Raw genomic sequence first — 27,287 nt, 5'->3', positions numbered from 1 at the left:
TTGTGTTTGTATTCATCCCCCCCCCCTTCTACAACCTGTTTAGTATTCTTGTAGACCCTTTTGGGACCAACAGATAGACTCGGAATCCCTTATGAGCAGAGAAGGCTAAGAACAAGCGTATAGCTTCTAGCCTTGCTACTGGCACAAAGGTCTCGTCATAGTCTATGCCTTCTTCCTGGAAATAGCCTTTTGCTATGAGCCTAGCTTTATTCCTCACAATGATCCCATCCTCATCCTTTTTATTCCTAAAAACCTATTTACAGCCAATTTCAATTTAATCATTTGGTAAAAATACAAGAGTCCATACCTTATTCCTTTCAAATTGTTGGAGCTCTTCTTGCATGGCGTCAACCCAACTAGGGTCTTGTAAGGCTTCATGGACTTTCTTAAGCTCTACCATGCTTAGAAAGTTTACGAATAAACATCCATTAGCCGTGGCAGCCCTTGTCTTTACACCACTTGAAGGTTCACCAATGATTTGGTGAAGAGGATGATCATTTGTCCATCTTGTTGTTGGGACAGATACAGAGGTCGGGGAAAATTGATCATGTTCCATAGGCACATTTGGCATTTGGCTCGTTGATGGCGAAGAAAGTTCTGCTTGCTCCCCCACGGATGATGGTACAGAGGAGCCAGGTGCAGAACCAGAGGTATTGTTCTCTGGCTTTGTGGAACTAGGCTCTGATGCAGAGCTTGTTTGCTCTAGTTGTGGATTCGCATGATCACCAGAGGAAGCAGAGGTGTGTGAAGGACTAGAGTCAGATGTACTTGTTGTTTGTGGTTCTTCACTTACACGGGCAGATTCATCTCTTGGTGCACGTACAGAGATGTCTTCATCGCCATAGAAGTCTTCAAATAAGAGTTTGAGTTCCAATTCCCTTGACTTCATTTGAGAATTGAAAGTCTGTTTGTTAAGCTCGAGTATAGAGCTGAGGTACTCTAAAGTCCCATGTTCTTTATCGTCGAACAAGACGTTGATGTTTTCCATGACAGTCTTGGTTCGTTGATTGAAGACTCTGTATGCCTTGGCTTTTGTGGAGTAACCAAGGAACTTTCCTTCATCGGCCTTCTTATCAAACTTGCCAAGTTGATCACGATCATTCATAATGAAGCATCTGCAACCAAAGACATGTAAAAATTTAACATTAGGCTTTCTTTGGTTGATTAATTCATAAGGCGTCTTCATATGCCTCTTCACCACCGTTGCTCTATTTTGGATAAAGCAAGCGGTTGAGATGGCTTCAGCCCAAAAATGGGTTGAAAGACTAGAGCTTGCTAGCATTGTCCTTGCTGCTTCGACCAGAGTACGATTCTTTCTTTCTACAACACCATTTTGTTGTGGTGTTCTTGCTGAAGATAAGTTCTAAGTTATGCCCTCCTTGTCTAAGTACGCATCAATCTTTGCGTTCTTAAACTCTATTCCATTGTCACTTCTCAGCTTTTGAATTTTGCTTTGTAGAAGAACTTGAATCTTGGTCATCAGCTTGATCAGTAGCTCTGGGACATCTGATTTCTGCCTTACAAACTCAATCCAAGTATATCGTGAGTATTCATCAATTAAGACTAGGATATACTTCTTACAAGACAAGCTCTGCATAGAGATTGGACCACAAAGATCCACATGAAGCATGTGCAGAGGTTTGACATAGGACACATCTGTCTTTGTTTTGTGGGATGCTCTTTTGAGCTTTCCCATTTCACATGCAGAGTAGAGATGGTCCTTTTCGAACTTTATGGCAGGAAGTCCGTCAACCAGATTATTCTTCACAAGCTTCTCTATATTTTGGAAATTTAAGTGAGACAGCTTGTGATGCCAGAGCCAAGCTTCTTCACACTTGCGAAACACGAGACAGAGAGTCTCTGAATTATCTCTTGGTGAGAAGTTCATGAGATATAGATTTCCCTTTCTTTTGGCTCTTAGCAACTCCTGACCTGATTCTGACATAATGAAGCAAGCTTCCTTTTGGAACTTGACATTGTAGCCAGAATCACATAGTTGACGTATGCTCAAAAGATTATATTTAAGCCCAGAGACATAAGCAACCTTAGAGATAGAAACCTTACCTTGTAGAAGATCTCCATATCCCATTATCTATCCTTGCATGTTATCCCCAAAGGTGAAGAGAGCAACCTCTTATTGTCGGTCATGTGTCTCGAGCATCCGAAGTCGAGATACCAAATATCCACATGCGGCTTCTGCAAAACAAATTATAGGGAATTAGGTACCCATTTCATAATGGGTCTTTGATGATTAGAGATAGAAGATTGCCTTTTAGCTTTAGGGAGAGGCTTCGTCTCATCACCTGAGTTACCAAACTTGGCTTTAGGAGCCTTCTTTCTCTTCTGGGTCTTCTTGGACTTTATCCTTGATGACCCAGAGAGAATACAATTAGGATCAGAGAAGTGTTACTTTAACTTATGCAGCAGAGAGAAACATTCATAATTATGAACACATTTTGAATGACAAAATGATTTATTTTATTTGAAGAACATATTATTACAATCATTCCTAGCATTGGTAGTTCTAACAAACTTCCTATCTAGATCTGATTGTTTAGACGACTTTGAATGAATCTTCTCAAATCTCTTTCTTCCTACTCCTTTGGCCTTCAGAGACCTCTCTAAAACAGAGGAATTAAAATTAGAGTATGCAGCGGATTATCCCTTTTGTTTTGGAGTGAACTTAATTGGCTTAGATTTTAAAATTGAGCCTTTCGAAGCAGAGGAAACAGACTTTGTACTCTTTGCCCTGTATTCAAACTTGGGAGCGGATTTAGCACTTGTTGTCATGCTTATACGGCCAGAACCTAAGAGAATCTTTTTCTCATTAGGAGGTTTTGCAACCTTTGGTTCGTTGGCTACAATCTCTGTCTCAACTTGCTCCTTAAACGAGTCCACCTCTGACTCAAAGTCAGAGTCAATAAAATCCTTGTGTGAATATCGAAATACAGAGGTATCATTAAGAACTTGAGATTCTCGTATGCATGAGATAGAAGCTTCTTCCATATTTTGTTTTGAGGAACTTTCAAAAGTATTCGAGAAGTTACTCTCAGAAGAATCTGCATGACCTTTAGAAGGATAATTCAAGGCCTCAAGCAAATCTTGCTCGAAAACCTGTCTTATCGTTTCTGTGAAGTCATCCAATAATTTTGGATCCAGAGTTTTAAGAAAAAAAATTGTGGATGAACTCTTGATTTCATCTGGTTCTGGTTTCACAACCCCACTATCAATCTTAAGATGTTCAAGATTTGTAGAGCCAAAACAAAAGATCTCGTTTGTCTTCTGTATGTCTTTTAAATCAACTTGTGGCATACTCTTTGAAGAATAAGAGATATATTTAAATTTTAATCTTTGAGTTTTGGCCCCACTCTCAAGCCTACATCTCTTGAAAGGTGAAGCTGTATACAGAATTGGAAAATCTGGTTTTTGTTTGTCACCTAACCTAAACACAGATTAAGAGTAGTTTTCTTCTTCCAGGTGAGGTCTAGGTCTGTATAACCTATCCCTGCTCTATCCTGTTTTTACTTTTTCATACACTTGCTGAGCATCTTGATATTTCTTGATCAATAGCTCTTTTCTTTGTAAGCTCTGGTGTAAGAACTTCATTTCCTTTTGAAAATAATCTTTGAGGGCCTCAGAGTTTAATCTATCACGTTCCTTTTCTAAAAGCTCTGTTTCTTTCTTCTTTATAATCGCTTTTAGTTCTAAGCACTCTGATTTAAAACTTGTTTCAGTGGATCGTTTTGTTTGCAAAAGTTTTTCATTATCCATTGATAACTCTTTGTTTCTCTACAGTTAGCAACTCTGTCTCACGTTCAAAAAATAATTTTTCTTTTTCCAAAGATTTTCTTTTGGATTTTTCGACAGAGAGCTTTTGTTGTACGTTAATAAAATCGTTTGTCAAAGCAGAGATGATTTCTTCCAGGTCAAAATGAGAATAGCCAGAGATGGAACATACCTGGGAGTCGGAGTCAGATCCAAACTCTTCACTGTCGTTCTCAACAGCCATCCCACAAAAATGGGCTTGCTCTTCTTCTTCCAATGAGTCAGAGACCCAGCTTCTGTTCAACCATGAGGCTCCTTTGAGATCGATTGTACTTGTACTTGTTTTTGTAGTACAGTTCATCTTTCACCAAAGGGCCTCTGCACTCTTTGGATTAGTGCCCCATTTTGTCGCATCTGAAGCATCAAACACCTTGCTTCTTCTGGTCTGACGGCTCTTCCTCCTTCTTGTTTAAAACAGAGGGAGGGTTCCTTCCTTCGAAAGCTCTGCCTCGACTGCGGTTGTTCTGCCTTCCTCGCTTATCAAAGACCTTCTTCCCAAACTTTCTTTGGAATTCCTTGGTGATCAGGGCCAAGGATTGTGCAAAAGCACTAATATCATCATCTTCAGAGCTACATGCTCTGTCTTCTTCATCGCTCTCCATGATGAGAGCCTTCTTTCCTTTCCTCCTTTCTTCTTTGGATCTACGCTCTCTGTGTGGCTGGCTAGATCCTGTCTCTTTTGAATCAGAGACAAGAGCCAGAGGTCCACCCAGAGCGACCTTGGCTTTCTGCACTTCTTGCTCTTGAGCTTGCAGAGTCCCATATACGTCGTGCAACGTCCATTGCTCCAGATCTTGATTTGTCTTGAGAGACATTGTCAGGTTTCCCTATTCTGCATTCAACCTCTTCAAGAAGAACATGTTGTTCTCCTCTTGAGTTCTGATCACGTCACATTTGCGACACTTATTGATCAGAGTATTGAACCTATGATAAGTCTGTTCTAAAGACTCATCGGGTAGCGCCTAGAAACTGTTGTACTCGTTCAAGCATTGAGCACGACGGTTATTCTTCATCTTTATCCCTCCTTCTAACTGATCCAGTTGATCCCATAGATCCTTGGTAGAGTCGTCAAGAGATTGAAATATCTGATTGGGAAGTGCCATGATCAAAAGCCTTTTGGCTTTCTGATCCACCTCCACTCTACATTTGTCTTCATCGTTCCAATCACGACGAAGTTTGGGTACTCTCCTAGCAGGTACTTCAACCGTATCACCAGCAGCAGGAATACGAGGAATAATCGTGGTTAGGACATATGGGTCGTTTAAAATTGACTCGTAAAGTTCGAGGTCAAGAACCTCATAAAAATTTATCATCCGAATTTTCCATGGGGATATTCTTCCCTAATGAGAGTCGGAGGTTTGGTCAAAGAACCGGCACTATACATGGAGTTCCATGATTGAGATGACATTTTTGAATAAAAATTTTGAGAAGAAGACTGACGAGAAAGTGATGAACGACGTGAGAGATGATTTCCAGATTACGTAAAAGCAAACGTTTTAAATGGAGTAAAAATAGGAGTGAAATTCCTTTTTAAAACAAATAATCAAAAAGAATTAAGAGTAGAATCCAGACGGATATTGATCGACTAATCAATGAATTTGATTAGCAGGCTCTGATACCAATTGTTTGAACCCAGATACTCTTAATTTAAAGAAAACACAGTTTATAAATAATAAGAATGAAAACAAACAGTGTATCAAAGATGATTAACCGAAATATTCAATATATATATAAGAACACTGAAGAGACTTGAATATGTCGAATGCTTTTATTAGATGAAAGTAAAGAACAATCAATCTAAAACGTAATCTCACAATAAACAGGTATAGTATAAGTCGGCACTCTCAGGTAATTTGAACCTGAGGAGGAAGCCTCCTTATATACGCCTAGGTCTAACAACTATGCTATAAATCAAGCTTGAAACTCTGAGTTGCCGAGTCTGCATCCTTATCTTTGACTTCCCTTGAAAAGCAGAGCAGACTAGGTCAAGTCGCCTCAAATCTGTTAGACGCTTGCGAAAATGTCTGGGCTTGCACGCGCGTTCCATGGAGAAAGTGACCAGAAGCTCTGCGTGTACTATGCAGAGGTTCTGCATATGCAGAGGCTCTGTGTCTCACTCGCGGTCAAAAAATGCATGGAGGGCTTCGTGGAGATGAGATGTAGGGATGGAGATCGCCGATGATGGGAGGGGACGCCGGTGATGAAGTCGCTCAATGGTTCTGTATGAATATGTATAATTATGTATAAAAAATATATAACAATGGCAATTTATTTTTTTCAAAAAAAATTAAGAGGAAAAATAAAAAAGTCGAAATGAATTTGAGTTAAACGGACAATCTTTGAAGTAAACTAAAATGAATTTTGATTGCTTTTTTAACATATATTACTATTCATAGAAACAACATACACCTTTTTTTTTTTTTTGCTCGAACATTTGTTAAGATTGTCAAGACCTTAAAACTGTTTATAAATCTTAAATAAAATTGGGTTTATTAATACAAATGTTGATTTTGTTTTGATACAATATAGCCAAAAACACAATGCCAGCCTTGTTTTGATTTAACCCTAATGAAATTAATTCTTATATTTTCATCTTAAAATAAATTTGAGTGTTTTTAATCAGATGCCATCTTATAATATATTCAATATATGTTTATTTTTGGATTTTTTTTTCAAGACACTTAAATTTAATGATGACACATGTTAATACATGTTTTTAAGTGATACAGATATTGACATTTAAATATATAAAAAAAGTCATAGTTAATTTGATTAAAATATAGGAAAAGAAAATCAATAAAAGTAAGTTTTACAACATGCAAATATTACATATTTATGACAGGTAACGGCTCCACACAACGATGCTACATCAATCCACCGTGTCATTGCTTCTTCCACACAGATTCAACAAAATGCCTTTCGCCGGAGACCGGAAGCACCGCCGGATCCTTAGGTCTACTCCTCTCCTCCCTCACAATCTTCATAACACCGGACAATCTCCGGAATCCACTTTCTCCGGCGCCTCCTTCTCCGGAGCCGTCTTCAACCTGTCAACCACGATCGTCGGTGCTGGAATCATGGCCCTCCCAGCAACTCTCAAGCAGTTAGGAGTGATTCCTGGTCTCATTGTTATACTTTTGGTCGGCATCTTGACGGAATCTTCGATCGATATGATACTTAGGTTCAGTAGAGCATCTAAGTCCAACTCATACTCCGGCCTTGTTGGAGACGCGTTTGGTGGTGCCGGAAGAACGCTGTTACAGGTCGGCATTGTCGTTAATAATGCCGGCTTGCTCGTCGTCTACATGATCATCATTGGTACTGACCAACGATTTCATTGCCTTAATTTACGTAACCGTTTTTGCAAATTTTCTGAATTTGTTTCCTGTCGTCCATCAATCTACCGAAATGCAAGTTTGTTTGCCAAATTGATCTACAAAATTAGGTTTTCATGTTGCCAGACACTACGGCACATGAGTCGAGCTATTAATTTCTCTCTATTCTCTTGTTTGTGTTCTTTGGAGAAGTATCTTCAAAATCAATTCGATTTCATTACTTTATGAAAAATTAAACGCTTAATCATTTATGTCATGAATCTCATGAGGATTAATCTAGCTCATTTATTCTGTATTTTACAAAAATGGTATACCCTTTGTCAAATCAATGTATCATGTGATGTTTAAATATAAAACATTTTACATGTACGAGTCATGTAAATAGATTTGGACACCACCAACACGTCCTCTACAGGGGGTCGGAACTAACTTTGATATGCATATTCCTTTCTTCCTAAAAAATAGAGCAAATTTACAAGTGGCATTTTTTGGTGACAATTATAATGGGAAGAAGTGGCCCAGTTTAATAGATCAATGGTTGACTTGCTTCAATCGAAAAACACAGGGAATCATTAATGTTATGCCCCTGCACACTGCAACTTTTCACATTTATGAAAATTTAAGAGGGATAATAAGTGATTAGGAAGATTAAAGGAATAGATGAGGAACTTTCTTGGGAGGGAGTACTCATCTTAGCATTTGACGTAAAACTTTTGTGATTTAAAAGGTCCTGACTCTTGTTGACAGGTGATGTGCTATCTGGAACATGGTCAGAGGGGGAACACCATTTAGGAGTTATGCAAGAATGGTTCGGTCATCATTGGTGGACCACACGTTCTGTATTGCTGCTTCTAACAACCCTCCTTGTTTTCTGTCCTTTGATATCCTTCAAACGTGTAGGTGAGTTTTGCCTACTCTTTACTCACTCACATGGACACACCCATTACCTGAACACATGCATGCTCACTCTTATTTTCTATGTTCCACTGCAACAAAGGAGAGCCATTAGAATATGTAGTCTTTGATTATGATAGGTAATTGCATGCAATCAAATTGGCTGTACCTGTATCAGAGTGCCTCACTATCGATAAAATTATGATATTTCATGAACTTGGAGATTTTTTTGTTTCTTTTTGTGTGAACACTAGGCAAAGCAACACCTTAATGGTAATTAATAAACACTTCTCTTCTGTAAGTAAAAATGACCGGTTTGTGATGTTCTGTTGATTGATGTCAGATAAGAGAAAGTGGTTTCTGCACATGGTTAGAGTTGATGCCTCAAATTACAATGTAAAAAGCTACTTAATCAAACCGGCAACAGGTCTCAGATTTTGGATGTTTAGGCTGTGCCATTTCCTTTATTGATTTAGCTTTGGACTAGGTCTAATAGATAACACAATGGAGTTGTCTAGAAAAGATTGAGACGAATGATGGATATCAATAAAGTATTTCGGATTTTATGTTGGGCTTTTATGTCAATTGTAAGCTTGAAAACTAGTGAAGTTAGGTCAGCTTCTTCTTCCTTCTTCCTCATGATTCAATAATGCCTTATTTCGAAACAGGAGTAGGTAAAATATATTTTGAACTAGTCATTTTTAGGAGTGTGGTTGCTGAATGATTGTAGTTCAACCTTTGAGTTTATTCAACCAAGTGTTTCATCGAGGATGATGACCTACAGATTATGACACGTGTGAGAAGAAGCAAGTTAATATGAGAGTCTTTGGTTGGGAACTTGTGAGCTAGCTACATTTGCTTCAGGTGGTAGAGAAGTCATTGAGAGCCATCATAAAAGGGTGAGAGAACTTATGTTTCCATTGGTGCTGAGCATCTTAATCATGATCAGATGATGCCTTTATATATGGTTGTTCTATTTAACTTGTCCATGATGACAGTTATGAGAGAAGGTATGGTGGTATGTTTGGTGGTCATCTTTAATTGCACCCAAGATTTCATAGATAGTTGTAGGGTCTTGAATGAAACTGATTAATTTATTTTGTTAATGCCTTGGCACATTAGAAATATCATTGGGAGTAAGGAGCTCTCTAATCATGGAATAACAGGCTACTGGTTGCCCTTAGATCCATTAAAGTCATCATTAAAGGAAAAAGCCTTGAATCCTTTTTATGGGCAGAATTGGAAAGACAGTGAACTCCCGGAAGTAGTTGTAGACTTAAAATAAAGCCAAGTAGATTGATAGCAATTGTTTTCTGGTTAGATAAGATCATGTTAAATTCATGACACCAGGGCACACGCAAATGCTAAGTTTGATGGTCGACAAGCTTACCTTACCTGCAGGCATCCAGAAGTTTGTATGGTAACATGATTAGTTTTAGCTAACAAAATTGTGGCAAGAGTAGTTGGAAAAGGAGAAGATAACTTGCAAGTCACTGTTGGAAGAACATTCGAATTTAGAAACTTGTTTGATGCTCTTCTTCTGGGAGCAGGCTAGGTTCGCTTTCATTTATTCTACAAAGACCTTCCCGCTTTATTGCCTTGATTTATTTTCTAAAACATATAATCAATATGGAATTCAAAATTCCTTAAGAGATCGAGAAAGATATTTAGAGTTCGTTTCTTTAGAGAGCATCCTTTGTAAGATTGACACGGAAACAAGAGAATTTGGATGACAGCAATAGTTAGTTATGCTGCAGCAATGTAAAGAAAGCGTGCATAGTCTATGAATTTTGAAAGAAAGCGTGTCCTGCAGCAAAGAGAGGAAACTAGATGGTTTGTGCCAAAATCAATTCTTTCTTTAACTAAACAGCTATAGAAGACTTTGACAATTTTAATAGTTCTGGATGACTGATAGCGAAGTAATACTGTAAGGGTGAACATGAGAAGAACACCCATTTGGGGGGGGGGGGGGGGCATTAATTGGTCTACACTGCTCCCTGAAGAATACCTTAGTTAAAAAGAGAAATCGTTGGTCAAACACACAAAACTCCAATAATCTAATTGTTGAATCACTTGGGCTCTGTAGTAAATCTTAGCTAAAAAATAGTTCTATTAAGTAGTGTTTCTACCTAATCTGCTGGTGCTATCTACCTGAATGACATCAAATGTAATCATTTTCTTCAATGTTCTACATCTTAAGGAAATTTACATCCTATTGCAATACAGAAAGATACTATAAAAATCAAAACTTCAATGTTAAAAGGTCGATTTTCTCTTGAAAAGTATGTTTTGCCCTTTCAGATTTTAGAAATTGCAATGTTAATGAACCTTATTAACATCGAATCGGCATTTGTTGGAAACTAGTTGGGATAGGGTAAAATTGAAACCAATGGAAATCTTAAAGAGATTAATCCCCTCCCGTTCAGAGACAAAAGGAGCATCCTTTTAAGAACTTCTATCTAAGGCCAACCTCATTGGTACATTCCATCCACTGAATCTCCGTTATTACTTCTCTGAATGTCAAAACCTTGCTGATTTCGGTTTCTGTTAATGAACTTCTTGTTGTACAAGTCTTATCTTTTACTTGGGCACTAGAAGTCTAAAATGTTGTTGTCTCACAGAGTTCCTCGCCTTTTTTTCTCCTCTAGCATTGGCACCGCAATCTTCAGCATATCATTGTTTCTAATAATATCCCTTGGTGTGTGGCCAAACATCCACCTCAGCACCAACATTTTTGCTACACTCATCTACGTACATGTTCTCTTTTGTTAAAGTAACAAAAAGAACCAAACCCAGTAAATCCCAGGCGAAGTGGGATCTGGGAAGGGTAAGATGTCAACCACGTAAAGAGGTTGTTTCTATAAAGAACCCCCCGGCTTGCGAAAAAGTTTCACGAAAAGTAAGACTAACAACTGCAAGAAAAAGTTTTGTGAAAAGTTGACCATAGTGCGTGCAACTTTCCCCATAAACCATAGTACGTTCACTACCATCCTACCGTTCCATGATATGTTGTCATTACATAGCTTGTCTCAAGCAAGGATGAAGGTGTGTGGTTGACAAGCCTTGCCACCCCGACCATGCTTCTAACTGTTCCCGTGAAATACTTAAGAATACCTGTACTCAGATCCCAACTTACTACAGCGATTAAATAAAAAATCAATAATTGGATTGATATCCAATGTGATGCCGATATGCAAAGGATTGCACGTCACTTGTTAAAAGAAACTGGATTTTTGTTTCATATAGATTTGACATCCACAATATTCCACACATCCATCTAGCTACCATGAATTCCACTTAGCAACAGCATTTGAGACATGCTTATTGCTTGTGATGCCTAGGTGAGAAGTGCAAATTAGAACAAAAAGACATCCATTATAATAGTTCTACCATTTGTTTTTCACTCTATCCGTTAAGTTTTAGCTTTTATAACAATGACTTGCTTAAGTTCTGGATCATTTGCTGCATGCATCCTTTACTTGTCTTTTTATGTTTAAAATATATCATAATCTGACATGTGCTCATCTTTCTTTTGTTTAACAAATGGTGCTAGATTCATTAAGATACACATCAGCCTTGTCGGTGGGTTTAGCAGTTGTTTTTGTGGTGATCACAGCTGGAGTAACTGTAACTAAATTAATCAATGGAAGTATTGTAATGCCACGTTTGCAGCCTGAGCTTGTTGATCAGGCATCATTCTGGAAGCTTTTCACTACTGTTCCCATACTGGTTACTGCCTTTATCTGCCATCACAATGGTAAGATGGAGCTCCAAAACTTTTCAGATTATTTTTTGCTTTATTTGTTTAGTACTGAGATTTTGCATGCATACCCGTGTATCTGATGCTGTATCATTAGACATGGCTCATAAGTTGTAGAAGCAATTATTTCATTTAGAGCTGTTCATTTCATTGCTTGGAAGGCGCATTATGTTACTTGTGTATGTTTGTGTCAGTATGTAGTCCTCCATCCATCCCAAAATGAATCTGCAAATTCAAAAGCGGACTCTTTTTTCTGGGGTGAAGTGCATTACGAATATCTCTTCTGATCATTATCATGTATCTTTTTTTTTCCGTTTAAACAATATACAATAAAGAAGATGTGAATCATCTTTTAGCACAATTCGTGCTTACCATCGAGAATGAGAAACCTGGTTTGAGATTTGATTTCTGCTTGTTTTAGCGGACATTTGTGCATTCAACATCTCTTATTCAACTTTTTGTGATATGCGAACATATTTCTTGCAATACGAGTCTTTCTTATGCTGTTTCTTTTCATCTATATTGTTGACTGAAGTTCTGAAGGAACGTTGATTGAGCTTATTTGATTGCATATTTATGACAGTTCACCCAATCGACAATGAGTTAAGAGATCCTACCCAGATGAAGTATATAGTTCGGCAATCAATCTTATTGTGTTCCACAGTGTATGTAGCAACCAGCTTTTTCGGATTTCTACTCTTTGGTGATCATACCCAGGATGATGTACTTGGGAATTTTGATGGTGATCTTGGAATCCCATACAGCTCACTGATTAATGATGTGGTTAGGATAAGCTACTGCCTCCATCTGATGCTTGTTTTCCCGATTGTGTTCTTCTCGCTGCGCCTCAACCTGGATGGGCTTTTTTTCCCTTATGCAATCCCTATTGGTTTTGATAATAGAAGATTCTTGATGGTAACAAGCTTTGTGATGAGTTTGATTTATGTTGGAGCAAATTTTGTACCGAGCATTTGGGATGCCTTCCAGTTTACGGGTGCGACAGCGACTGTGTCGGTTGGTTTCATATTTCCGGCTGCTGTTGCCCTAAGGTATGTAAACTTGTGTAAAGTTGCATATAAGTTAGTTAGGTTTGGGTTTGTATGTAATGAGTATGGATTGCAGGGACAGTCATGGAATTGCAACAAAAAAGGACAGGAGAGTGTCATGGGTGATGTTAATATTAGCTGTATCATCAAGCATGGTGGCAATCTGCAGTGACATTTACAGCTGCTTCTTGATTCATTCATAAGAAAAGAATGCAATCTAGAAGTGTAGATAAGTTGTGATGAATGGAGGCTGCTTTGCTTTTGCTTATCAAGTGAAGGTATAATTAATTGGTGGTGGTGGATATGAAATTTTGTTCCACTTGTAGCAAAATGATATTTTTCCAAAAGAAATAATAGATTAGTTATGAGTGTAACTTTTTTTTATTAACCTGGATATCCAATCCGCTATGCAAATCGACTAATCCCAGGGCAACCATTTGCTTTGCAGATAGCCAAGATTTGAACCTGGTACCTCCTGGTACTTTTAATCTTTGGAGCCAAGTTCAAACTAATCAGTTACTATCCTTGTGGTTAAAAGTAAATTGGGAGCCAATTTGTTTGTTTCACATTCAAACTAAACTCCCATGAATTTTATTCAACTCACCCTCACCCATATAAACATTAATAACATTTAGTAAAGAGAGCATATTATTATCATTATTACCCCACATGTTTATGTTTTTTTAAAACAAGACAAAATAATATATATATATATATATATATATATATATATATATATATGTATATATATATATAAAATATAAAGAGAGAAAGGTAAGTTATTATATAATATTTTAACATGTACAATCAATACAACTCAATCTTAACCGTTCATTTAATTTAATGAATATATGATTTTATAAAAGTTTTGATTGTTTTTTACTATAAAATATTGATCATAATTAATGAACTCGAATTATTTTTATAAATATTTATAATAAACGAACTTTTGTTACTTTTATAAATATTTTAATTAATTTAGTTGTATTGATTATATAAATAGACATTATTACATATGAAATATAGCCTCTATAATATTGGTTTCATAAAACAAAGATATAAAGAAAAAGAAAAAGAAAATTGTAAAAGGCAGAGGGTAGATATATACGTCCAAAAAAGTGAGATTAAAATATAATTAATGACCGAACACCAAGGATTAAAGTTACTTGTATTTGAATTGAATGTAATGTAATATAAACTAAGTCCATCATGACAATGACTTGTTAACTAATCATTAAAAACTAAATGATTAAGGTAGTGGTTCATTATGTTGCAATTAGGAATTAATTATTAACCATTTATATTTATATTTATATAAATTAATTTTCAACTTAACAAACACCCTCTTTTATAATATCGTATATTTACATGTTATAATTATTTAAAATAATAATAATAAATTAGAAATTACGTGGAAGAATGATAGTGCCACCACATGACACATGTCACTCCATATTTATACCTCAAGCGGTTCTAATTCCCTTTTCTTCTTATCATTACATTTCAAAATATATATATATATAAACATTAAAACCTGAGTTACTTCTCGTACCTTCATTTCCTCTTCTATTTTATGTATTTATCTATCAAATTCTTATGAGTTTTCAAAAACCGTCTTAAAACTATTTTTTGAATGAAAAAATTATTATTATTAAATTTTCTTATTTTTATTGATTTAAATTTTTGAATTGTTTTTTTAAATAAAAAAATCATTAAAACTTCACATTTTAAATTATTAAAAGGTTGGTTTTTTTTAAAATAAATAAATAAATAAATAATTAAACCACCTACATAGCTATCTTCTATATTTAATTAATTTCAATCCAAATTATTTATTTAACAATTGATATTCACGTGACGTAATTAAAAACCCACCTACATCCCAAGGACACTTGTATTCCCTTCCCCTCTCTTTATTTCAAACATTTTTTCACTTTATTTATTGCATTTTCTATCCCTAAGCCAACCCTTCACTTCTATTTCACCAAATACTAGCTACTTTTAATTCCTTGTTTTCTTTTTACATTTTAATATATAGCAAACTACGGTTTTTGTCCTTCTCTTTTGTTGTTTATAACTATTTTTGTCCATGTTCTTTAAAAAATGATTTTTTGGTCATTATGGTTTGCAATTCCTTTCGCTTTTCGTTTTTAAGACTAACTTTATTGAGAAAAAAAAAAAAGGTTTAAGTTATGGGTAATTTTGTCCTTTTACCTTTTTAGTTTTTCTTTTAATTTTTATTAAACAAATCTCTTAGGTACAAACATATACAACCACTCAATCCACCGGACCACCCCCTATGCTTTCCTTCTCCAAGATTCCATCGTCGACTTATTGGCTTCCCTCGCCTCTCCTTCTCCGATGCACCATTAAGAAATCCAAATCATTTTCAGAAGCTTGAAACTTACAAACCATTTTTAGAAGCTTGTAATCCGTTTTCAGAATCTTGAAACCATTTCCATAAACATGGAACTTGAAACTCAACCCCAAACTCATCTTCAAAAACTTGAAAAGCAAACCCAAACCCAAACCATCTCTAAAAACTTGAAAATTGAATATTTTTATCTCATCTATCAAGAGCATACTGTATCATAGATTCAAAAATTAAACATAAATCAAAAGCATACCCATTTTAGGTCTGAAGCTTCTGAATGAGGTTAAGTGTTCTAGATAAATCAAACGGAAATACCATATTAAATCGAAGCTTTTGAATCAATATGAATAAAACCTAAATCCACATCACCACTGCCCAACTACCGCTCCCCAACTGAACAAAATGGAAATGGAAATCGAATGTATATTGAAATCGAAGCTATCAATGTTAATCACAATTGAAACCATCAATGTAAATCGAAATCGAAACTTTGAATGAATGTAAATAAAAAACCTAAAATCAACATAAAATCGAATAGAACTCATACGGTTGTTCATAGAAGATTAGTTTAAGATCTTAATGGTGGTCGGTGTCAATGGATTCAACGTCCCATGGCGGTTACACCCCATGATTGCATAGGCACGTATCCGGTGGTTGGTTGCAAGTTGGATCTGCTAGCCATGTGCCCGTGGTCGCTATAGAGGGGAGGGGGAAGCGTTTGTTGTCATAGGGGAATTGGGAGATGGGGATCCGTACGTGTTGGACGAGATCCATGTCCATTAGTTCTCGAGAGATTGTCCCTATGGTTTCTTCCTCATTATAATCATCAGATAAATCAGACCTTGAAAGCTTCGTACCATGTGGTTTGGTCCTCGGAGTAGAATTTGAGAACAAGGTTGAACATCGAGATCGGAGTGCCGGAGTGGTACAAAAAGGAAAGCACGACAACGAAAAAAGCAATTTTTAAAGATGAAGGACGGAAATCATTATAAACTACAAAGGAGAGGGACAAAAATCATGTTTAGTCTTTAATATATTAGCCATGATATGGTAGCATATACTGAGACATATATAAAGATAGAGTGGGGTTGAAAGGCACCGAAATCCGAAAGGACAAAGGACAAAGGCAATGGTGCGGAGTCTCAAAATGTACAAGGGGTGATACTGAATATTATTAAAAGAACCAAGGTGAAGGTGAAGGTGAAGGTGAAGGTGAAGGTGAAGGTGAAGGTGAAGGTGAAGGTTACATTTGATTTGGGCCACCGCTTGTCTTATTTCGCTTACTTTAAAACAATAATGTATCCTTCTTCTTTTTTTATTGTTAGTGTATTTAAAAAATAACAAATAATAATATATTATATTATATTTAATCTTGAAAAATAGGACTCGTTAATTTCTGTTTAAAAGGAAAACAAAGAAGAGATTTTACATGCATGATTTTGTTTTCGAATCAACATATTTACTTTGAATTTTTCTCATTTATAAATTATAATCATCGCCATCACGTCTCTCTCCCTTTTCTTTTTTCAATTCACCGCCGATTATCAGTTTGGCCCCCTAAATCATATTTATTATGGATTTGCTCCTTGCCATTTTCAAATTGTTACAGTTATGGTCCCTCAACCAAATGACCATCTATTATCCTTCTTAACTACAACCCCATTTCAGTTGTTTTTATATTCTATGCAACGAACGTTCATCTTCTCCACATCAACATCAACACCAACACCAACACCCAAAATTATAAATGAACCAAGAAAGCAAGATGATTTAGGTTGTTGATCAAGCAAAAAAACCATTGTCAAAAGGGAAGGCGGCCCTGAAGTTTCCTTAGTTAATTGAGTTAAGCATAACTTTTGTAACAGTGTTAATCAAAGAAACCATGACCGTAACAAACTAATACCATTGGGACCAAATCCATCATAAACGCAATATAACTCTACACATAATTTTTATTTATCATAGATCAGGGACCAAATCTGTAATTTAGTGTTTTCCAATTTCAATTTACAGTTTGTAATGCAAGCTGTAAATGAAATGAAGGAGCCCCTTTGTTCTCATCTTCTTCTTTCTTCCAACTTTATAGTCTTCTTGTACTACTACTCCCTCACTCTCTCTCTCCAAACACAGACATGAAAACATCCCTCATCTCTTGGAACACAATGCTGCAATCTATCTTTATTATTTGATCCATCATCATCGTCTTAATTTCATTCCATTTCTCTATAGATCATAAATCTCACAAACAAACATGTCGCCCACCTCCTTTGATTGGTGGAGGAAAGAGACACACAGGGGGACTCCCGTGGTCGTCAAGATGGAGAACCCTAACAACTGGTCAATGGTGGAGCTTGAAGCCCCATCTGAGGACGATTTCTTGAACGACGGCGTTTCGTCAGACGTCAAAGGCCGTAACAAGAACGCTAAGCAGCTCACGTGGGTCCTCCTCCTCAAAGCCCACCGCGCCGCTGGCTGTATCACCTCCATTGCCCCAGCTACATTCTTCCTCGCCTCTGCCGTCCGCCGCCGTCTCTCCTCCGGTCGCACCGACACTCTTCCTACTTCTACACGTTTTTATTCTTGTATAAAGGTCTTCCTTTGGCTTTCCATTTTACTACTAGGGTTTGAGCTAGCTGCCTATTTTAAAGGTTGGCATTTCGGAGCTCCGGATCTACATTTACAATATTTGTATACATTAACAAACCCATTTGCGTTCAAGGGTTTCTTTGATTCAATATATTCGAGATGGGTTGTGATTCGGGTCGAATATCTTGCTCCTCCGCTCCAGTCGTTAGCAAATGCTTGTATCTATCTCTTCCTCATACAGAGTTTGGATAGATTAGTGCTCTGTTTGGGTTGTTTTTGGATTCGTTTCAAGAAGATCAAACCCCTCGCCAAACAAACCCTACCCGATCTTGAATCCGGTGATGGTGATGGGTTTTTTCCTATGGTTCTTGTCCAGATCCCCATGTGTAACGAAAAAGAGGTGAGTTTTTCTTTTCATAATTTTTAGGTACCCGCTTGTTAATTTCTGTAAAAATGTCCAATTGTATTTTCAAATACGGGGTTTTTAACATTATTGTGAGATTTGTATCTATAAAAGTTTGAATTTGCTTAGAAGCTTAAATCTTCTAACATTCTTTCAAACTTCATAGTAGCATTTGGTGATTTTGCTTTCATATGTATGTAAATACGACTATTCTGTATTGGGTTCTGAACAAGTTTTTTGAATTTCGAGTAATTTGTTTCTGTTTGTGTAGAAATCTTGGATATGTTATGATAGGGTTCAAATACTTGAAGTTGAACTAACATTTTACCTTGTGAATCAAACATAACCAGGTGTATCAGCAATCAATTGGGGCGGTGTGTAATTTAAAGTGGCCAAAATCAAAGATTTTAATTCAAGTTTTGGATGATTCTGATGACCCAACAACGCAATCTTTGATCAGAGAGGAGGTTCATAAATGGAAACACGAAGGTGTGAATATTGTTTACAGGCACCGAGTGAATAGGGAGGGGTATAAAGCTGGTAATCTCAAGTCTGCTATGAATTGTAGTTACGTTAAAGATTATGAATTTGTCGCCATCTTTGATGCTGATTTCCAACCCAATCCCGACTTCCTCAGAAAAACAGTTCCCCATTTTAAGGTACCTGCTCTTTTTATCTATCGATGTTTGTTTGTTTGTTTAATTTGTAATCTGAATCAAGTAAGAATATGATGGTAATTTGTAGGATAATGAGGAACTGGGATTGGTACAAGCAAGGTGGTCATTTGTAAACAGGGATGAGAATCTGTTAACAAGATTGCAACATGTTAACTTAGCTTTCCATTTTGAGGTGGAACAGCAAGTTAATGGGATTTTCTTGAATTTTTTTGGATTCAATGGGACTGCCGGAGTTTGGAGGATTAAGACTTTGGAGGATTGTGGAGGATGGTTGGAGAGGACGACGGTGGAGGACATGGATATTGCTGTTAGAGCCCATCTTCATGGATGGAAGATGATATTTCTAAATGATGTTGAGGTACTTGAAAAAGATTTGGCTCATTCTTTATTGAGATTGAGTTTGTTTTAATCTTTAAACTGTTGATTTTTTTTTTCAGTGCCAGTGTGAATTGCCTGAATCATATGAAGCTTACAGGAAGCAACAACATAGATGGCATTCTGGGCCAATGCAGTTGTTTAGGCTCTGCTTGCCGGATATCATCAAATCAAAGGTACCATTTTTACTAGAGTCTTGGATTGATTTTTTGAAGCAAACTCTTGGAATTATTCAGATTTTTACAATTTGACTTTGTTGTTGAACGGTATGCAGATTAGCATTTGGAAGAAAGCAAACTTGATATTTCTATTCTTTCTGCTAAGAAAACTGATCCTACCATTTTACTCCTTCACTTTGTTTTGCATAATTCTCCCAATGACGATGTTTGTGCCGGAGGCTACTCTTCCAGCATGGGTTGTTTGCTACATCCCTGCCACCATGTCGTTTCTGAACATCCTCCCATCTCCAAAATCTTTTCCCTTTATTGTCCCTTACCTCCTGTTTGAAAACACAATGTCTGTAACGAAATTCAACGCGATGATATCAGGGCTTTTCCAACTAGGAAGTGCATACGAGTGGGTGGTGACCAAGAAATCTGGACGGTCCTCTGAAGGTGATCTAGCAGTGTTAATTGAGAAAGAAGAAGAAAAGGGAGAGGGTGAGTTGGTAGAAGAGGTGAAAGAGAAAGAGAAAGAGGAAGAGAGGAAGAAGAAGCATAATAGGATATATAGAAAGGAATTGATGCTGGCTTTTCTTCTGTTAACAGCTTCAGCTAGAAGTCTTCTATCTGCTCAGGGAATCCATTTCTACTTCTTGCTGTTTCAAGGATTGTCGTTTTTACTGGTTGGGTTCGATTTGATCGGTGAGCAGATTGCTAATTAATTAATCAAAATTAATTTGAGTAGATATTGTTGAACCCAGAATTTGAACTGTAACAACTTTGTATTCTGGGATTCTTTTGTTTGTTTTGGGCAATTCTTTTGTACCAAGTGGGGTTCCACGTTTATTAGCTGAATCTTGATGTATATTATTTAGCAGCTTAATTTAATTTCTTTTACTCTATTCCTGATTATATTTATGATCAAGGTTCTGAGTTTATAAAAGGTTGAGCACAGTTTGTATAAAGTAAGAATTTGGTAATGATATAAACAAAGCTAGCATCATGGAGGAAAAATGGACTTATCATGGTTGTGTTGACTGTTGAGTGACCAAAGTAGAAGAAATGAAAAGGAAAGGAAAAAAGCATTGTTTGTTAGGATGATATTGTTGAGCATCAGTTAGTTTCATTTGATTAATTGAAGTATGAAACAAGACATTTGAGAATAATATAGGTGAAAATTGTTGATTCCCAAACCAAAACCAAAACCAACCAATATTAATTCATTCATTAGTTACAATCCAACACTCATAAAAACTTCTTCTTGTTTAAATGTACATGCTGCTTCTTCACTCATCTTCTGCTAAAACTCAGTTAGGAGCTGCTGCTGCTGCTGCTGCTAGCTATACAAAAAGAAAAACACAAATGCTCTTTCTTTCTCATCATTACAAACAAAAAGCATCTCTAAACATCCATCTTTGCTCCTCCTCCTGTCAGACACAAACACAAACACAAACACATCCCATTAATCTCTCACCTCCATTTACCCTTCTTAATACATATTCTCAATCATTATTCATTCATTTACAAACCATTCTGTCCAAGATTAGCATCAAATCCCATTTGGAGAAGACTGTGAAGATCATTGTCCCATACAGGCTGCTGTCATATACAGAAACAAAATGCCTTCATTCCATTCCAACATTTATTTATTTATTTAACAATTACTACCAGTTACCTGAGGATGGATAGGATGCAATGGTGCAGTTGTAGTTGGAATACCGGTCAAGCTCCCATGTGGATAAGAATGGGATGACGAAAATCCAAAACCTGGATTCGAACTACTTCCCCGTGAATGAACCATCTGATATGCACATTTTCATTTCTTACATTTCCAACCAAGACTAAGTAGTAAGAATTAACGATGGTTTCGTTTCCAACAACTTACATCTTTAAACACAAGCCGCTCGATGTCAATGTTCAATTCTGGGTTCACAGTCGCAAGTTTCATTGATAAAAACTGCACAGAAAAAAAAAAAAACATATTGATTACTTCACCATTTCATTCATCTGGACAATGACTTTCAACATCATAAATCTTTGATCAGGCAAAATCACAGAGACAGATATGATTGATCAAATTCAAGCAAAGATTTTTTCAACTTTTCTGATTCAATCACCTTAGATTAAGGTCTTAGTTTTGATCAAAAGGAATGTATCAATTATTTATTTCACTAAAAATACAGTTTTGAGTTACAAGTACACTAGATGGATGAAATGATACAATTTGAGTTACAACCACACTAGATGGATGAAATGATAAATTTGAGTTGGGAGTCAAGGGTCTGAATAGTTAATTTAGGAGCAGGAAAGGAAAGTATTAACATACCTCCACCTGTTGTTGGAGTGACTGAACGTAGTTGATAATCTCATCAAGCATTACTGCTTTTCCAGTGATCTTTAACAAACAGAATCCATCTGGTCAGACAAACAGACTCACAAAAGATAGAATTGAAAGAGAATAATACCTTATTGCAGCCAGGAACAAGTTCTTGAAGCAGTTTCATTCTCTCACTGATCCTTTCTCTCCTAACCTAAATGGAATGGAATGGATGAAATCAAATCCCTATGAATGTGATCATTCAAAAGAGTTTATAATGGACATGGACAAGACTTGTTTATACCCTTTCTGCGAGGCTGTGACTGTTTGTAGCCTGACCTCTTTTGGCTCTCACATGAATGTAGTTGTTGTCTTTAGTAGGACCTCCTCCTCCACTATCAGTAGAATTCTCTTTTGCTTGTTTTCCCATTTGCTTCCCCCTCCAATTGGCTTCAATTCTCTGTTTCTTTTCATCATTTCTTTCTTCTCTTTTACCATTCTACAACCAATCAAGAACCAACAAACTTGTCAAAACACATTCAGACATTTTTAATTTTCTGCAGTGAGGTAAAGGGATACATACAGTAATGGGGTTGAATTGAGGATGAGGGGATTTTCTTTTGTCTCTGCTATTTGGTGATGAAGAACCCCCACATTCAGGATTAAGGTTGCCAAAGGGATTCACCATTTCTGAGAAACTGCCACTTCCAAAAGACCCAACTTTTGGGACTAAATCAGCAATGCCTGAACCAGCAGCAATGCCTGAACCAGATTGGTATTGATGAATAAGACCCACTTGAACTTGATGATTCTCTGGGTAAGCTAGCTCACTGTTAGGAGGAACAGCTACCATTGACGATGACCCACCGAAATTCTCAAGTGGATCCCAACCCGATCCAAAGAGATTACCAGACCCACTGGAAGACTTGTTGTTGAACATGGATCCTGAGCTCATTTCACCTCTATATTGAAAACCCATTTCACTATCATTGTTATCGTCCTCAGAAGAAGCCATTTGTTGTTGTTGTGGTTGTTTATCAATCAACCAACAAGCAGAGGAAAAGAAGAAGAAGAAGAAAAAGTAAAAGTGAAAAAGCAAGTATAGGATCTACGAAAACTTAAGCTAATACCTATCACACTCTTCAAAGGAGAAAACCCCCATTCGACAATTAACAGAAAGAAATACAAGTAAAGTTTAAAAAAGTGGGGGTTTGACCAAAAATAGGCTTAGGGTTACTCATATCTTGCAACACTCAACAAGGAACAAAATGGCAGCTTTACAGTACAAAAGAAACCCCTCTACTTGAGAATCCCATGGACACAAAAGAAAAGAAGGAAATCCAACATAGCAGGGCATAATATCTAACATGGCACCACCTCTAGCTACTTACCTTCAAAATGCCATGATCAATGAGTGTTGGGGGAGGAGATGAAAAAAGTGATTTGTAACAGACAAGAAAGTGTTAACCTTTCAGAGCATAAAGTAGAAGAGAATGGACACTAGTTGTTGCTAAGCTACAGCTCGCTGTGATTACCTAAAAAGAAAGCAGATTCCTTTCTTATTTACCCAATAAAATAAACAAGATTCCCTAACCCAAAAACAAAGAAAGAAAATAGAGTATATCTTGACTGATCCTATATATATATATATATATATGAAAGATGAGCATCAACATTAGAAATCTTCAAGGAGGAATGGAATTCTTAAGAATGGGATTATCAGCAATTCTTTTTTAAAAGAGGTTTGAATTCAAAAAAGGCAAACACAGTAAAGACTTTGCCCTTATTAGAAGACAAAATTTTGGCAAAAGGAATCAATCTCTTTAAAAATTATGCAGAAACTAGAATGGGTAAAAAGATTTTGCCCATTTGATGTTTTTAATAGAGAAAACAGCATCAAATGGTCGATCAGGAATAGCATTTCTACAAGCAATAGCAATAGCAAATAGCAATAGCAACACAGCACGAAGGGGGAATTGCAGACCAAAAACATAAAACAGTTGAAGAAGCATCCAATTCCAACTTTTACATATTAAAGACAAAAGATGGGGCAAGCTAGCAAGCAAGCTAGAGTCTAGAGAAAGACAGGGGAGGGTGTGTGTGGGACCTTGTAGCTTATGATTATTTTTTATAACAAAAATTTATGAAGTTTATCATCATTCATGTTCAAGCAAAGCTTCTTTTCTATATAATCCTTGACAAAAAAGAAAGATAAAAAGATTAGATATTGAAATCTAAATCCCTACACTTAGACCTCATGTTTCCAAGTTGTGACATGAAAGATGTAGTAAAAGTAATCTTCCCTGCTTGCTGTTAACTAATTTATACATCTTGAGTTGTTTCTAAATTTCATTATATTAAAAAACTCTCTAGTCCTTAAATTTTTGTGTCCATCAATTGCGTAAAAGTTACATTTTTATTAGGATGGATGGATTGGAATGCACAATAAATTCAAGTTCGAACTTGCAGGGAAAGGATTTGAACCCCTCCACAAACCTTAGCCGTTGAGTTAGCTTTGAAAAGCCTTCTCCCATGTGATTCCTAGAATACAGGTTCTATGTGATACCGATTAGGGTTTCCGGTAATTATTTGCTCAAAAAATAATAATGTGTCTTTGAATAATTAGTGGAAATATGATCCTATACATGATCATAATATTCGTATATGATCATATACTACGACAAACATGTTTGTGTCTATTATATACATGATCAAATATGAATGTGTATAATATGAGAGACATGTTTGTGTGTATCATATATATGATCACATGTGATCGTACATAAAACCACTTTTGATCCTATATGATCGATGTATTTTGAATCAAAAAAACATTGTTGTATATTTGTGCACAAGATTACATCATAACATGTGATTGTATGTATGATAATAACATTATTATGTAATCAATCACATGTGATCTTGCATAACCTCGTATTAAAAATAAAACATTTAATATACGATTAAAAAAACTATAGTAACATCGGTGTCAAATTAAAGAGAAAAAAGTATTTGTCTATTTTGGTATATTTTGTTTAATTCTAATTTTTAAATATTTTAGGTTTAATTTTTTTTAATAAATGTCTTAAATAACTCAATAGAAGCAAATGACTTTTATTAACTTATTTATTTTTGTAAAATTTTATTTAAGACATTATTTGATTAGTTATGAACTTAATATTCATTTTCTTATGTGGTCATTATTCTCATATCAATTGAAATAAATTAATAAATATATATATATATATATATAGAGAGAGAGAGAGAGAGAGAGAGAGAGAGCCAGTCGTAACTTCGAATATGGAATTCAAAGAGATCAAATAGAAAAGAAAACTCTGAATCATAGAACTCTAATGAAATATACGATCAACCAACATTTATCGAATTTGAAAAAGAGTCAGAAGAGATGGTTAGATCCTCTTATTTCTTTTCTCAAACTGAGCAGGTTCAAGGAAAAACCGCAAAAAAAAGTGATAAATTAAGAAACACACTGGTAACCATTCATCTGGACAGTATGTATCTGTGCATAATGGTAATTTTAAGCAATTTGTTTGACATGCACACGTGCATAACATGCACACATGCATAAAAACCAAGAAACATCTTCAATTATCAGTATGCACATGTGCATACCTTTGAAATGAATGGTTATCATAGTCTTCCTCAGTTTTTTATTTTTTTGAGGTTCTCTCCTGAATCTCCCTCCCTCTTTTTCTCTCTCTTTATATATACATATACATATATAGAGGAGCGATCAAATGAAAACCGCCCTCATTTGTGTAAACCATATAAACCAATCTCATTCATCCATTTTMTTGATCAATGGTCAAGATTAGTTTAGTTTATATTAGGAAGTTAAAAATAAAAAATAGAAAAAAAAATTATTTTTTAATTGGAAAAAGGGCAAAATTGTAAAACCGTCTATATCAATAAATAGGGTATAATCATTAGTTTCTTTAATCAACCCCTTTTTGAATAAGGAAACAATATTTTTAACTATTACATTTAATGAATGAAATGACTTCACCGTATTTTTTTACGATACACAAATAAACGTCTTTCTAGAGGAGCCATTTGTCATTTTCATTTTCTCAGAAGATGGATCCGTTTCAACCTTATTATGAAATGGTTTTACTGTTTGCCTATTAGATGAGACATTTGTCATTTTCATGTTTTCGGTAGATGGATCCGTTTCAATCTAATTATGAAATGGTTTCACTGTCATTATGCAATTATGAAATGGTTTCACTGTTTGCTTATTACACAACATGTTCTTAACAATTATGAAATGGTTTCATTATTTGCTTATTACACAACATCTTCTTAACAAAATGAAACAATTTCATCAATTAGATAATGAAATTTCTTCACTTTCAGCTGATTACATAGACTTTTCCTAACAATATGAAACGGTTTCACTTTCTTGATGAACACATATCATCATGCATCCATGTCATTATGGACCTATTTCATCATGCACCGATTTCTTCATGCACCAATTTCATAATTATTTTCACTTACTCCATGCATCCATTTCAACATGCATGAAACCGGTTTCATGAATATTTTTTTCTTTTATTACTGATTTCATGGATTTCTTAGCCTAATAAATTACGATTTTCAAGAATATTAGCAACAATAAACTTAGACACAATATACCAAAATTCAATTTCTAATATTATAATTTAATTAAATATTTAAATGTTATCATTTATAAAATTTCCTTTATTATGTTACCTTAATTAATATTTATTAATAACTTCTATATTTAATAGGAAACAAAGCAAATGACAAATATATCCTTAATGATTAAATTTAATTAAAATAAAAAGGAATTTTTCTATTGGTCGAAATTAGTTTACACGGTTTATAAGAATTGCATGGTTTTCATTTGAACGTGCCTCTACACACACACACACACACACACACACACATATATATATATATATGGACAAGATCAAATATTAACAAAAGTTTTTGTGTTAACTTTGTTAACCGATCTTGGCCATTCAATATTTCAATAAATGGTTGTGATTAATCATAATAAAAACATATTTTTTTAAATTTAAAATTTCATAAAAATAAGTGAACAAAGTTGAAAAGGGTATTTAGGTAAAAAAAAATTATGTAACTCCATATCATTAATTGAGAGTTAAAAAATCAAAAAATTCTATTATTTTTGTTAATTTATTTTGTTAATTTAAGAACCATATGAATACAGCTATATATATATATACACACACACACACACACACACCATTGTGTCAAATACGAACAAAAAATGACATATATATGAACTTGGACTGCATAGTATTTATGAACACAATATGAACATAATAAGAATAACTGCTATACGAAAAGAAATAAATAAAAAAACAGGTATGAACACAATATGAACAGCTTGTGAACAATAGTTCCTTCATTATAAACACATTCGAGAGTGATCCTTTGTCAATTGGAGTTTTATACATGCATTGCATCCACATCGTTTAAGGTTCACCCCTTGTTCATATATGTTTCTGGTCTTATGTGGT

The 27,287-nt window shown here is 35.5% G+C and overlaps 3 protein-coding genes across 4 annotated transcripts; 2 read left to right on the top strand and 1 right to left on the bottom strand.

The window, feature by feature from the left end:
* The first annotated feature begins 6,723 nt into the window (after nucleotides 1-6,723).
* LOC112503310 (amino acid transporter AVT6A-like) lies at nucleotides 6,724-13,213 on the top strand. Its single transcript, XM_025107372.1, has 5 exons — nucleotides 6,724-7,143; nucleotides 7,908-8,060; nucleotides 11,608-11,811; nucleotides 12,398-12,863; nucleotides 12,937-13,213. The coding sequence occupies exons 1-5, from the start codon at nucleotides 6,738-6,740 to the stop codon at nucleotides 13,061-13,063; spliced, it is 1,356 nt and encodes a 451-aa protein (XP_024963140.1). The 5' UTR covers nucleotides 6,724-6,737; the 3' UTR covers nucleotides 13,064-13,213.
* Nucleotides 13,214-17,485: 4,272 nt separating this feature from the next.
* On the top strand, nucleotides 17,486-20,336 carry LOC112503308 (probable xyloglucan glycosyltransferase 12). The gene is made up of 5 exons (XM_025107369.1): nucleotides 17,486-18,220; nucleotides 18,574-18,882; nucleotides 18,968-19,258; nucleotides 19,338-19,451; nucleotides 19,550-20,336. The coding sequence occupies exons 1-5, from the start codon at nucleotides 17,486-17,488 to the stop codon at nucleotides 20,156-20,158; spliced, it is 2,058 nt and encodes a 685-aa protein (XP_024963137.1). The 3' UTR covers nucleotides 20,159-20,336.
* Nucleotides 20,337-20,638: 302 nt separating this feature from the next.
* On the bottom strand, nucleotides 20,639-23,277 carry LOC112503309 (transcription factor bHLH74-like). 2 transcript variants are annotated; one of them, XM_025107370.1, is made up of 8 exons: nucleotides 22,337-23,277; nucleotides 22,058-22,252; nucleotides 21,902-21,967; nucleotides 21,763-21,831; nucleotides 21,322-21,393; nucleotides 21,112-21,237; nucleotides 20,966-21,035; nucleotides 20,639-20,863 (listed from the first exon to the last, which is right to left on the bottom strand). In XM_025107370.1, exons 1-8 carry the CDS (start codon nucleotides 22,766-22,768, stop codon nucleotides 20,838-20,840), a joined length of 1,056 nt encoding a protein of 351 aa, XP_024963138.1. In that variant the 5' UTR covers nucleotides 22,769-23,277; the 3' UTR covers nucleotides 20,639-20,837. The 2 variants fall into 2 exon arrangements, with proteins under 2 accessions (XP_024963138.1, XP_024963139.1); XM_025107371.1 differs by having other exon boundaries at nucleotides 20,966-21,032.
* Between the last annotated feature and the right edge of the window lie 4,010 nt (nucleotides 23,278-27,287).

This window comes from Cynara cardunculus, unplaced genomic scaffold, assembly GCF_001531365.2.
Source record: "Cynara cardunculus var. scolymus isolate 2C unplaced genomic scaffold, CcrdV1 Un_Scaffold_2857, whole genome shotgun sequence".
Lineage (NCBI taxonomy): Eukaryota > Viridiplantae > Streptophyta > Magnoliopsida > Asterales > Asteraceae > Cynara > Cynara cardunculus.
Note: the sequence above shows the minus strand (reverse complement) of the source record. Positions and strands in the feature narration are given on the sequence as shown.

Coding starts and splice junctions, on each gene's coding strand:
- LOC112503310 (XM_025107372.1), top strand. CDS start 6,738: ATGCCTTTCGCCGGAGACCGGAAGCACCGCCGGATCCTTAGGTCTACT. Junction 11,812..12,397: donor CTTTATCTGCCATCACAATG/GTAAGATGGAGC, acceptor TATTTATGACAG/TTCACCCAATCGACAATGAG. Junction 12,864..12,936: donor CCGGCTGCTGTTGCCCTAAG/GTATGTAAACTT, acceptor TATGGATTGCAG/GGACAGTCATGGAATTGCAA.
- LOC112503308 (XM_025107369.1), top strand. CDS start 17,486: ATGTCGCCCACCTCCTTTGATTGGTGGAGGAAAGAGACACACAGGGGG. Junction 18,221..18,573: donor CCATGTGTAACGAAAAAGAG/GTGAGTTTTTCT, acceptor AAACATAACCAG/GTGTATCAGCAATCAATTGG. Junction 18,883..18,967: donor AAACAGTTCCCCATTTTAAG/GTACCTGCTCTT, acceptor GGTAATTTGTAG/GATAATGAGGAACTGGGATT.
- LOC112503309 (XM_025107370.1), bottom strand. CDS start 22,768: ATGGCTTCTTCTGAGGACGATAACAATGATAGTGAAATGGGTTTTCAA. Junction 21,394..21,762: donor CACTCCAACAACAGGTGGAG/GTATGTTAATAC, acceptor TTTTCTGTGCAG/TTTTTATCAATGAAACTTGC. Junction 20,864..20,965: donor TGCTAATCTTGGACAGAATG/GTTTGTAAATGA, acceptor TGTGTCTGACAG/GAGGAGGAGCAAAGATGGAT.